The sequence below is a fragment of the Giraffa tippelskirchi genome, chromosome 4 (assembly GCF_054371585.1).
Source record: "Giraffa tippelskirchi isolate mGirTip1 chromosome 4, T2T-mGirTip1v1.2.pri, whole genome shotgun sequence".
Taxonomy (NCBI): Eukaryota; Metazoa; Chordata; class Mammalia; order Artiodactyla; family Giraffidae; genus Giraffa; species Giraffa tippelskirchi.
The window spans coordinates 205,635,692-205,648,177 of NC_137278.1; the positions used below are offsets into that span (position 1 = coordinate 205,635,692).

General features: G+C 59.5%; 1 protein-coding gene across 5 annotated transcripts in view; it reads left to right on the forward strand.

Moving 5' to 3' along the window:
• Nucleotides 1–10,969, forward strand: part of SREBF2 (sterol regulatory element binding transcription factor 2) — a 56,885-nt gene extending 45,916 nt beyond the window's left edge. For 3 of the 5 annotated variants that reach the window (XM_081587699.1, XM_081587698.1, XM_081587703.1), the window contains 6 exons: nt 618–727; nt 1,835–1,967; nt 4,751–4,919; nt 6,830–7,015; nt 8,425–8,536; nt 8,954–10,969. In XM_081587699.1, coding sequence (XP_081443825.1) covers nt 618–727; nt 1,835–1,967; nt 4,751–4,919; nt 6,830–7,015; nt 8,425–8,536; nt 8,954–9,174 — 931 coding nt within the window. In that variant the 3' untranslated portion in view covers nt 9,175–10,969. The remainder of the gene's footprint in view (nt 1–617; nt 728–1,834; nt 1,968–4,750; nt 4,920–6,829; nt 7,016–8,424; nt 8,537–8,953) is intronic. The other 2 variants (XM_081587702.1, XM_081587704.1) reach the window with 1 other exon arrangement.
• Nucleotides 10,970–12,486: the final 1,517 nt, after the last annotated feature.

Genomic DNA, 12,486 nt, shown 5'->3' on the forward strand with positions numbered 1-12,486 from the left:
TATATCACTTCCCCCTTTTCTCCTTTCTACCTATCCCTTCACCGAGTGGAGTCAGTTCTTGGAACAGGTCGGGGATTTGATTTCTTTTGCTTTGCCCTTTGGCAGGGGGAGGGTGGCCTGTGGAATGGAGCATGGGAAGCTCAGCAGAAGGCAGATGCCTCTGGCCCAGACATCTTGGGGACCCAGACCTGTACTGAGAGGTCAGGCGGTGTCTTCTTCTTGTGGAGTCACCAAGCACAGTCTTTACTTCACAGAGTCAGACCTGAGAGGCAGACAGGTGCCAGCATCGCTCTCGTTCAAGGGCCAGGTCCTGACGAGAGTGCACCTGGGCAGAGAGGATATCTCCTGCCTGGGGGATCAGAAAACTTTTGGGCAGAGACCACAGTTGAATTGGGTCTTGAAGGGCGAGGGATGAAAGGGAAACCTTGCTCTTCCCGCAGAGAGAGTGTCAGGAACAGTGTCAGGGCAGCCTGGGGAGAGCCGGAGTGGTTGGTGGGGGCAGTGCTTGGGGTGTGCCTGGCCCTGTGGGTCTCAGAGCTGGAGGCTGACCAGCCAGGCTGTGAGTGAGGTCCTTGTGTACATTCTGGTGTGCGTGGGACCCTTTCTTTTCTTTCCAGTGAATTCTCCAGCGCTCTCGAGTACCTGAAGTTACTTAACTCTTTTGTGGACTCCGTGGGGATTATGACCACCCCCTTCTCCAGCAGCTCCGTGCTCAAGTCGGCCCTTGGTAAGCACTTTGTGGGCGGCTCCATGGGCCTCAGGTTGCTTGACTCAGTCCTTCACAGCCCTCGTGTCTCGGGGGCCCAGGGTTAGTTATGAGTTTGCCACTCAACCTTCTCTGTCTCTGAGATGTGTATCTGTGGTCCCCACGTCGCCCTCACCTACAGTTCCCCTCGCTGGGCTGTGTTTTGGGGGCAGGAAATCACGATGTTGCTAGAAATGGGACGATGAGTGAGTCAGTGATGCTGCCCGGGCCCTGGCTGGCCGGGACAGGTCAGGAATGCTCCCAGATGCTCAGAATGGGCAGCAAGTGGTCCAGGCCCCGGGGACTGGTGGCGGGGACTCAGCTTTCAGTACACAGTGGTCCCTGGGGCTGCTCTTGGGTCTGACATTATCTGCCGGAGAGGCCTTTCATCCGGCGTCCGTATTGCTCCGGCACCCACTGCCTTGGGTGGCCGCACAACTGCCTACTGAACTGGCAGCAGGACACTCTTTGCTTCCGTCTCTAAACTGTCATCCAGGTGACGACACGAGAGCTGCCGCCTCTCTGGCGTCTGAGGCTGCAGGAGAGGGCGTGGAGCTCCCTCTGACGGCTCTCCCCACAGAGGGCAGGATCCCAGGGAAGCAGCCTCCCCATCGTGACCTCTGACCTCATGGCCTGTCTCATTTCCGAGTTGAGAAAACAGCACGCTCAGGTTCACTGAGAAAACTAGGCCTGAGAGAGGAAAACACTAGAAAGATTCTACCTGCACCGTTACTACACAAACTCTGGAAACACTGTTTTTCACAATGGTTGGACGCTTGGGTTGTTTGCAGCTTTTTCCTAAAAAATAACACCACAGTGAATGTCTTTTTTTTCTCTATTTAGGCTCATTTCTTTGTGATGGATTTTCAAAAATGGGATTCCTAGGTTAATAAGAGTGAACATTTTTAAGGCTGTTAAGGCAAATTGCCGAACATGTTCTGAGATGGGGCTGGTGGGTGTGAGAGGGTGGCCCACAGGCTCCAGCCCGTTGTCGGGAGGGAGAGACGGCTCGAACGGGGGGACCGGGTGCAGCCCGCGGGCTCTAGTTTCTGTAGTGCTGGAGCGGCGTTTGGTTCTGTTCGCCTCTAGGCCCAGACGTTGTCTGTCGGTGGTGGACGTCCGCCATCACCATGGCCGTCAGCTGGCTCCAGGGAGATGACGCCGCTGTGCGCACTCACTTCACTGAAGTGGAGCGGGTCCCCCAGGCCCTGGAAGTGACAGAGTGCGTAGCCCTCCTTGACCCCTTGCCCGCTTCTCTCCAGGGGAGCCCCCGGTGCCAGCGGGTGCCAGGCTAGCTGGGTTAGTAGGGGAGGGGAGCAGGTCTGCGTGGCCATCAGTGTGAAGGGTCAGGCAGCCTGGGTACTACACAGTAGATGGAGAGATGAAGCGAGGGGACAAGGGTGCCGCGGAGACTCCAGACGTGGCGAGCCGTGTGTGTGTGTGTGTGTGTGTGTGTGTGTGTGACCCCAGCGAGCCGTGTGTGTGTGTGTGTGTGTGTGTGTGTGTGTGTGACCCCAGCGAGCCGTGTGTGTGTGTGTGGTGTGTGTGTCACCCCAGCGAGCCGTGTGTGTGTGTGTGTGTGTGTGTGTGGTGCCTGTGTTTATGTCACCCCAGCAAGCCGTGTGTGTGTGTGTGTGTGTGTCACCCCAGCGAGCCGTGTGTGTGTGTGTGTGTGTGTGTGTGTTACCCCAGCAGTGCTGCTCCCAGGGCTCCTGCCCAGGCTGACGGGCAGGGAGAGCCGGTGGCTCCTTCTACTACAGAAGGTCCGGGTGGAGCCCAGCAGGCCAGTGCTGGCTTGTGAGGCCCGGGGATCCTCTCGTGTGCCAGTGCTGAGTCCCATTTCCTTTCGATCACCCTCCACCCCACCAGCCGTATCACTAAAAAGGCCTTTAGCACAAGGCATCACCAGAGAGCTTTTGACATTCCTCTTGGGGACTCATGCCTGCCTCTTGGGGGCATTTGGCCTATAGTGGTGGGCAGTCTGCCAACACTTGGCTGCTTCTGACTGGATCTGCATGTCCCTGACATCTTCTGCCACTTGGAGAAATTGTGAAACGCCCCAAGGCAGGAAACCCTCACTGGGTCTTTCCTCAGAGCCAAGGCTGTCGTGTTTCCCGCCAAGCAGGCACTTACCCGGGAGAGCAGGAGGGAGCTGAGGAAAGCAGTTTTAGGCAGCTTCAACACTCCCAGTTTCATTTAAGTAACCCCCCCTTTTAAGCTCTGACCAGTGAACGCCCACCCAGGGTGTGCTGCCTCCCAGCTGACGCACCCAAGCAGACTGAGGCCAAGTGGGTAAACCATCTATAAAGTCATCTCACTTCTAAGAACAGGCCCTGGGGTGCAGCTAAGACCCCTGCAGGCATTCCTTCCCCCTAAATTCAGCCACCCTGGGGCTCCTTTGCTCTTTAGTTGTGGTGATGCTGTGGGACGTGCCCCCATCCCAGCCTCCCCACTCTCTCCCTGATCTGCTCCATGAAATGAGGCTGTTTCTCCAGAGTTGAACACCCGGCCTGTGCACCTTAGCAAATGGTGCAGATAACAGGGCTGATACCGTATGTCCCCACCGGGAGCGGCGAGTGGTACTGTGGCTACTGTACAGACTAGGAGACTGAGGCACGGGTTTGTTTTCTTTTTAGTTTTTGCTCTTCTACTTTTTTTTAACTTTTTATCTTGTATTGGAGTATAGCCGATTAACAATGTTAGGATAGTTTCAGGTGAACAGCAGAGGGACTCAGCCACACACAGACATGTACCATCCTTCCCCTGAGGCACAGATTGTTTGAATGACCGTTTTGGGTGGCTTCTCAGTGACTGTTGGTGGTGGGGCCGGGGTCTCTGATCGCTTCCCCTTGGTCACATGCCACATTTAGGGGTCTCCTGCACCCCTCCATGATTCCATCATCCACTCAGTGAGTGCCTAGCTGAGGGCGTACTTGGTGTCAGCTGAGTTCTAGGCTCTGGGAGGCTGCAGTGAATGAGACAGCAAGTTGCAGCCATAAGCAAATAGACAGCGGCCCGCTCTTAGACAGCGGCCCGCTCTGCTCAGCTGTCCGCTGTGGGAGCCGTGGCCTCTGTTGGGGGCCAGTCTCGGCTCCCAGGAAGCAGGCAGCACAACACTGGAGGTGTTCCGGGCCAGAGGCAAGTAAACCTCCAGGAGTTCACACAGCGCCTGGTGAGGGCAGGAGGCTCAAACTGACAGCCAGTGTCAGGGGAGCAGGGGGCCTGAGCCATGGGGCAGCCAGAGGAGGCTTGTAGGGGGCAGGGCAGGAGAAGGCAGACCAGAGGGCCAGCAGGTGAAACAGGTCTCAGGAACAAGTGGGGAATGGTAGAAAGGGTATTCCAGGCAAAGGCAGCCGCGTCAGCAGAGGTGAGGAATGAGGAAGGGAGTGGAGATGAGCTCCGGGCACCTAGAGCCTGGAGTGGGTCAGAGGCCGAGAAGGGCCTCGTTCAGCGCCTGCTCTCCTCCACTCCCCTCACTTCCTCCTGCAGCCACGCTCTCGCCTGGATGTTCTCACACATGTCAGACACTCAGGGACTTTGCACCTGCCGAGCCTCTTTCCAGAACCTTCCTCCCTAGAAATCCACGCTCCTGCTTCCCTTGGGTTCCTTCTGCACAAGTGTCACCTTTTCCATGAGGCTGTCCTTGGCCGTCCTTTATAACACGCCACCCACTGGCTCCGGGTGACTTTCCTCCATGGCTCTCGCAGCGCCTGGCATTACACAGTCAGTATCTAATGTGTTGATCATCGACTCCCTCACTAGGACGTGAACGCTGTGCACATTTCTGGAGTGAAGAGGATGCTTAGGGCTAGGGAGCCTCCCTCGCTCAGGTCCGGCATTTCCAGTCTGGAGCTGGGACCTAGAACCATTATGGTGGCCTTTGGTCCTGCAGACCCATGTGTCACAGTGGTGTGGGGGCGGCGGTCACCAGCTTGGGCTCCCCACTTTCATTCTGCCCAGGTGACGTGCACTGACCTCTTGCCTCTTGCCTCTGTCACCGCCCAGGAGCCCGCTGGTGAAGGCCATCTTCCACACCTGCAGAGCCATGCACGCCTCGCTCTCCGGGAAGGCGGATGGGCAGCAGAGTTCCTTTTGCCACTGCGAGAGGGCCAGTGGCCACTTGTGGAGCAGCCTCAACGTCAGTGGGGCCACCTGTGACCCCGACCTCAACCATGTGAGTGGGGGCATATGGCCCCAGGGATCGGTGCTCATCTCTGCTGGGAGAGAGTGCTCTGACCCGCCATGAGCCCACCCGGCCTGTGGGGCTGCATGAAAGGCAGGCCAGGTAGCAGCCCCTTCCCCAGACCCTGGCACCGTGGTCTGGGGGATTTCGTTTTCGTACTTGGAACCAGCATGTTCCCATCTGGGTCCCGGGTCCTGTGGGCTCTCAGCTCAGTCAGCCCTAGGTGGACCTCGGCTGGCCAGGGTACGCATCTGCTCCAGCCCCTGCCCCTCGCGTGCACACCCTGAGCTGACTGAGCGTGCGGGTGCCCCCTTCGCCAGCCGCCCCCCGCCCCTCGAATGCACACTCTGGAGCGGGCAGCTGCGGTGCATTGTAGTTGCATTGCATGTTCTGGCGGTACCCGTGCAATGTTTCCACAGTGCATCACAGAGGCCTGCCTGGCCCTCGAGAGACTCCCCCATGCCTTGTTAGAGGGACAATGTCACTGCTGGGGCGCAAGGCAGGGCCATCTGGGGCCCGGGGCAAGGGAGGGGAGGCATGCACACAGCTGAGGGGGACGCGTTGTCTACTCACCGGGAGGAGTCTGGTTCACTCCAGAAAGGGAGGCAGGAGGTGTGTCCTGAGGGTCAGACTCCGAGGCCCTCACTAGGGTTGGTCTGGCATCTCTGGCTGAGGTCGCCCCTGGACCTGGATCCTGCAGTGAACCCGGGATAACATGCCAGCCCTACAAGACAGGTGTGCCCACAGGGCCCAAGGCTCGCTCTGGGTGATTCCTCTGCTGGGTCCAGTAATGTTTGTCTTCATGGAGAACCAGACGAGTTTGAGGAGGAGAGAGAGGCTGCAGGCACCTGTATGGGAAAGTGGGCCTGGAAGAAGGGGCCCCCACAGAGGCTAGCATCCCTCAGAGGGCAGAATTCAGCCCCAGGCTGCTACCTCACCTCTTAGAAGTGCTACCTTTGGTTGAGGAGAGGGATCTCATCCATGTTCTCCACCAGTGCTGTCAGCAACCAAAAAACCACTGTGGCCGAGGGTCGGGCAACATACAGGTGCGAGGCAAGATTTGGGGGGTGTGGGGCAGCACCCTGGAGAAGGGGACACCAGGCTGGATGAGATGAGGAACAGCCTGGAGGTGTCCATGACCCACCTTGAGAAGCGCTGTCCCTGGTGCTGAGGGCCCTCGGGAGCGAGGCAACACCAGCGTGGGCTGAGGCCGTGCTCCTCTGGGGCAGTCCTTTGTGACACCACAGCCCTGTGCGGTGCCCGTTTTGTGGGTGGGGAAACAGGCTCAGAGGTGAGGTCATGCGTCAGGGCCACGTAGCTATGGACAGGAAATCGTGAAAGATCTAGACCAGTGGATCCAAACCCCAGCATTGAGCTGCTCTGCGGGTCTGCCTTCTTGGGTTCCTGTCTCCCCCGCCCACCACAGAGGCCACTAGGGCTAGACCTGGGCCCCATCCATGGAAGCGAGCCTCTGATCCCTGCTCCTCCATCTCCAGGCTCTGATTCCCCTGCAAGGACAGGGCCTCTAGGCCAGCAGCCAGGGGCTCCTGGAGGTGGGAGGGGCTCCCGGAGGTGGGAGGGGCCTGCGACTTGCTGTCGGAACCCCCAGGGTTTTATTCCTGCCCTCCCCAGTGTCTCCTCCATGAGGCGCTGCCCCTCTCTGAGCCTTGGCTTCCTCACTCGCTCGATGGAAGAGCAGATCTCCCTGCAGGGGCCATGGGAAGGACTAGATGCCATGAGCTGAAGCTCACTGCCTGGTGGTTCTCTTGCTCCCTGATTTTCTGGGGCTCCCCTTTCATCCCAGAGCTGCCAGGTGTCCGGTCAGGGAAGACCTGGTGGGTGCGGGGGCCCTTGCCCTGGTAACCGGCCAGTCACCTTCTCCTTCATGTCCCACCCTGCAGGTGGTCCAGCTGCTGACCTGTGACCTGCTCCTGTCGCTGCGGACGGCGCTGTGGCAGAAGCAGGCCGGAGCCAGCCAGGCCCTGGGGGAGGCCTACCACGCGTCGGGCGCCGAGCTGGCTGGCTTCCAGCGGGACCTGGGCAGCCTGCGCAGGCTGGCACACAGTTTCCGCCCAGCCTACCGCAAGGTAAGGTCCAGCGTGCTGCCAGGGAGGGGGGATCAGGGCGCCAGAAGCCAGCCCAGCTCTGGCATGGGGTCATGGAGTCGACTGACCCGTCAGGGCCTGGGCTGGGTGCTGTGCATCCCTTTGTTTGGCTCATGCTGTGTGTGCCCAGCCCTGGAGCGTAGCAGTGAGCAGTCCACACGACACAGACAGGCCAGCAGAGATCTGGCCTCACCAGTAAACATTCCGGAGTGAGAAGGGGCTCCTAGTCTGTGTGAGGAGGGGTGGGAAAGCCACGAAGGAGTGCTGCTAGGTTTTCATAGTGGGTGTCAGAATCTGCTAGAAATGTGTTTAATGCTTTTTCTGGGCCACTGGGGCTTTAGTTCTGTGCTTGAGAACTCTCCACGTAACATCCCCTTGGCAATGAGGGCAGTTGTCTAACCCACTTAGTGGACTCAAATTGTTCCTGTGTTTACCTTTATTGCTAATTAAGAGTAATACAACTCAACATATTTTCCCTGAATTGTTTTCCAAAAATTCAAGTGAGAAGGCCAGTGTTAGGGGTGGGGAAGGGCTGTATTTGGAAACGTGCAAAAAAGAAGGGCTTGGGGTACAGCTGCCCTCACCCTCGAGTGCTCTGGGACCCGCATGAGGTTTGTACTGTGTCCCCTGTGTGCAGCGAGCCAGGACAGACAGCGCAGATGAAATACAGTCACGTGAGAACCACCCCCTTCACGGTGGAAAAGAGGAAGTGCGCCCAGGGGCAGCGGCCTCCTCACGGGCCTCCTCAGAAAACATCCCCACCTGCCTCTCCCTTCCCCGCCTCCACCCTGGCCTTCCAGGGCAGCGCCACCCTCCTCACACCCTGAGGTGTTCGGGTGTAAAAGAAACTAGAGGCCTAGGGAGACCCCCTTCTGCCCTCCCCCCCACCCCTGTCGGTGACTCGTGTTGACAGAAGAGCTGCAGGTCTTCCTCCTGGAGACCTTCTGAACTCTGAAGAAGAGACCCTTTCTGAAGAAACCAAAGGACGCAGGCCCCCGAGCCGCCTCGAGCTGTCCCCCTGCCTCTCCTCTGTCCTGTTTTCAGGCTGGAGGCAGCCTCCAGCGTCGTGAGGGCCCACCCCGGCTACTCGGCCTCACACCCCAGAGCGCACATCAGTGCTCTCAGTACCGTCAGCAGAGTGGCCCTTAGCCTCCCTCTCAGCGTGATCTCTCGCTCCAGCCCCACCAGCTGGCCTCTGCTGTGCCCCTTTCCTGCCAGGCGTGTGTCCGGGGTCCGAGTGAGGACGGGAGAGGTTGTTTTCAAAGGGTGAGCAGGGCAGAGTGTCCTGGAGAGGAGAAAGGGTGTGGTCAGCGGGCAGATGAGATGCTACAGGGAGGGATGCCCCCAGGGACTCAGACAGGTGAGGCCGCCTGTGTCCCCGGGCCCTCCAGGTGTTCCTGCATGAAGCCACCGTGCGCCTGATGGCTGGAGCCAGCCCCACCCGCACCCACCAGCTGCTGGAGCACAGCCTGCGACGGCGCACGGCTCAGAATGCCAAGCACGGTGAGCCCCCAGCGCCGGTGCCTGGGTGGGCCCCCTCGGGGAGGGGGAGGGAACCCAAGGCTTGATTTGGTAGGTGGCCGGGGAGGGTCCGTGAGGCGTCGTGGGGCTGGACTGGCCTCGGTCAGGTTGTTGTGGGTCCAACCTCTCCAGAGTGAGAAGGGGATGGTAGGGGATGTTGTCCCAGCGTGGGAGCTGGGGCCCCGCTGATGGGCCCCATCTCGGCCCTATCACGGAATGATAGCCAGAGTAATGTGTGTGGTGCCTGCCAGGGTCAGCTCGTCTGTCTGTTGAGCTGAACCTCCCTCGCTTGGGGGCGGGGGACTTAGATACACAAGTTCTCACCAAGCCCTGGGGACAGCACCTGCGTTGTAGCGTAGCGGGCTCTCAGCGGGTATGTGTGTCTCATGGTTCCCACAGGAGAGGCGGACGCCTGGCCCGGGCAGCGAGAGCGGGCCACTGCCATCCTCCTGGCCTGCCGTCACCTCCCCCTCTCCTTCCTGTCCTCCCCGGGCCAGCGGGCTGTGCTGCTGGCCGAGGCCGCCCGCACCCTGGAGAAGGTGGGCGACCGGCGCTCATGCAACGACTGCCAGCAGATGATTGTCAAGCTGGGGGGCGGCACCGCTATTGCTGCCTCCTGACCACGGGGCTCTGCCCACCTCGGCCGCACCTCCCTCCGTCGCTCCCCAGCTCCCTCTGTCTCTGAGTCTCCTCTGTCTCTCTCCCTCCTCCCTCTGTCTCTCTCCCTCCTCCTTTGCCTCTCTTCCTCCTCCTCTGTCTCTGAGTCTCTCCCTCCTCCCTCTGTCTCCCTCCTCCATCTCCCTCCTCCCCTGTCTCTCTCCCTTCTCCCTCTATCTCTCTCCCTCCTCTTCTGTCCCTGAGTCTCTCCCTCTGTCTCTCCCTCTTCATTTGTCTCTTAGTCTCTGCCTCTTCCTCTGTCTCTTGTGTCTCTCTCCTCTTCCCTGTGGGAGCTGAGGGATGAACCTTGGCTTCTGAGCAGTCACCTGCCGAGGCTTTTGGACCACCTCGGGCTAGTGGGCCCCTGGAAGCTTCTGCGGAGAGAGGCCCCCAGCCTGGGCCCCAGTGGGCCTGAGCAGGGAAAGAGAGGGCGGGCAGGAAATGGGGGTTCCCTGACTTGAAAGCGGCAGGGGGAGCTCCCAGGCTGCCCAGGCCCACCTCCAGCCCTCCCAAGACTCTCTCTCTCCTCTGAAAATCTCCCCACTCCCTTTTCCTGCTTCCTTGTTTTTTGTTTTGTTTTTTTTTTATCAGGCTTTCCCTCTGGGGGACATAGGTCTCTGGGCACCATGCGTTCCACCCATGGCGCTGTGCCCAGCACGACCCCCTTTTATATGAATGTTTTTATATCCGTGTGCTTGGATTGCCGTGATGCAAGGCTGAGTTGCTGTGGCATCTTTATTTCTCTCCCTGGGCCCCCGTCCCCTCCCCTGTACCTGACAAAGCGAGTTCATTGTTTTCTCTTCATTACACAGGACAGCCAGGGGAGGAGTGAGCCCAGCCCTGGGGAGGTGGGTGGGAGGCAGGGGGCAGGCTTTGGGGATGGATGAAATCGTGTTGGGATTATTTTTTAATTTTTTTAAAAATAAATGGTCTTATTTAATTGTCCTGTTCCTTCCCACTCCCCCGCCCCCTGGGATGTCAGCCCAGACTCGGGGTAGGCCCCTAGGGGGGTGGGAGAGAGAAAGCCACTCACCAGGACTGGGGACCAGGGGCCTTCAGTGTGGGTTCTCCGCTCTCTCGGGCTCCCTCCCACCCCAACTCCTACCTCCACAGTCTATTTTTATCCCTAATTCTTGACCTGAAAATAAGCCAGGCTGGCAGGGACCAGACCTCAACCCCTCCCCAGACAAGCCCCTTTTGGAGGTGGGCACGGTGTTGCCCAAGGTGGGCTCTAGGGTCAAAGCCCCCTTCCTTGAGGGGGGTCCTGTGAGGAAGAGTGGCCCCACTTTTCTGGATGCCCAGGCTTGGCATCTACCTGAGGCCATTTCTCCTGGGGCCTGAGGGCTGCCTGGCACCCTGGAGCCTGCAGGGAGGCCAAGAGGGGCTGCCCTCCTCCCTTCCTGTGCCTCTCACCCCTTTGGGGTCGTTGGGGCAGAAAGTGGGCAGGGGCCCCAGCACAGACTGAGGGTACACGCAGCAAGGGCTCCCCTCATGCCGAGAGCAGGCTTCAACCATAAGCCTGGACCTCACCCACTTTTTCTCTTCTGCGCCCCACCTTAATTTACGGCCCCTGCCCCCTGGGTGAGCCAGCCTTTGTGTCATGTGTATATACTGTGCCTTTTCTCATTATGGTTTCAGGGTGGGAGGGGGTGGGTTTTTCACTGAAAAGCGGGCTATGCCTGTGGCTTCCTTGATGTGGAATCATTCACTGTGTCCTGGATGTAGGTTATTGAATAAACACAGATTGGTACCACCCGGCATGAAGCGTGTGGGGTCTGTGCCGTGACCGCTGGGGTGACCGGCCAGGCGGCTGTGTGGCTTGGCCTCCAGTGGGTCCGGAACCAAGGGCTTCGGGCTGACAGACCTTCCTTGCCCGCTCATGCTCCTGGCCCCTTCCTCCCAGCGCCGGCTGTCTGGCTCACAGTGCAGGGCTGGGACAGACCTGGGCGAAAAGGGGTGGTGGTGGTGGTGGTGTTGCTGGGGTCAGAGGTCACCGTATGCAGGACACAGAGCTGGCTGCTTAGCAGACGGCAGCAGTTCTTTGGGATTTGGGGTGCTAAGCCCTCCTGGGTTCACCCCTAAAAAGCCTCTCCCCAGTTGGGTTTCCCCATCTCCCTGGAGGCAGAGAGCTTCTGAGATGTGGCCTGCAGGTCACATCCGAGTCCAGCTCCTGTGCTTCCCAGCCGGGCCCCCTGGAGGGGTGTGGATGGTGGGGGTTGTCCCTTCAGCCTCCACGTACCTGTGGGCAGACAGCCTGTGATAGCCTGCTGGCCAGTGTGCACCACCCAGAGCACGTGAAGTGCCAGTTTGTGGTGAGGGCCCGTGAGGCTGGGGAGGGGCCAGGCCACAAGGAGTGCGGGGGCCGTGTGGGCAGGCGGATCAGCAAGGCCCATGGGGATGAGTCTGGGGGCCGAAGGGTGTGGTCCATAACCCGGTCCCCGGCTGAGAAATGGGCCAGGACCCTTGAGCTGTCTAAGCCACTCCTTTCTCTGAAGGACATACAGCAGGCCACTGTCCTGAGGGCCAGAACAGCCCATGGGCGTGGGGGGTGGGTGCCGCTATAACTGGTCCTTGTCCACAGTCACTAGAGCAGCATTTCCAGTGGAGGCCTGGCCCCCTGGGATGGAGATCCAGGGCCCTTGGGACTGAGAACCAGCAATGAGGTCACGCCCACCTCCCAGCCCAGCCTCTCCAGGGCCTGTGTCACCAGGGTGGGTGGCTGTGGGTGGCAGATGTGTGCCCAGGAACCTGATCCTTTTGTGAGTCTCTACAGGATCTGTGACTCAGCTCCCACCCCCCTCCCCCAGCTCTGTACAGCTGCAGGCTCGTCTTGGGGGCACCCCACCCCCACCCTGGGTTGAGGGTGTGGGAGCCACCTTCACTGTGAGCCATAGGGGTCCCCACTGCAGGGCATAACCATGGGCTCTGGGCTCTGTTCTGACCTGGGGTTTCTGGGCCTTGGTTTTCTCAAGAGAACGTAAGAAAGGGCAATGTGGACCCTCCTACAGGTGAAGAGCTGGTGGGTTTGGGGGCCTCAGGGCAGCCCAGCCAGCAGGAGGGAGGCCAGAGACTGGCTGTACCTTGGGAGCAGGGGCCCCTCTGCCAACACACGCTGCCATTCCACCACCAGATCCACAGTGCTGGCAGAACACAGAAGAGTCCTAAACTGCTGTCAGTTGGGTAACCTTGGCAAGGTACTGAGGTCTCAGGACCTCAGTTTCCTCATCTGTCCAGCCGCATGCCCACAGGGCTTTCATGAGGATTAAATAGAAGAA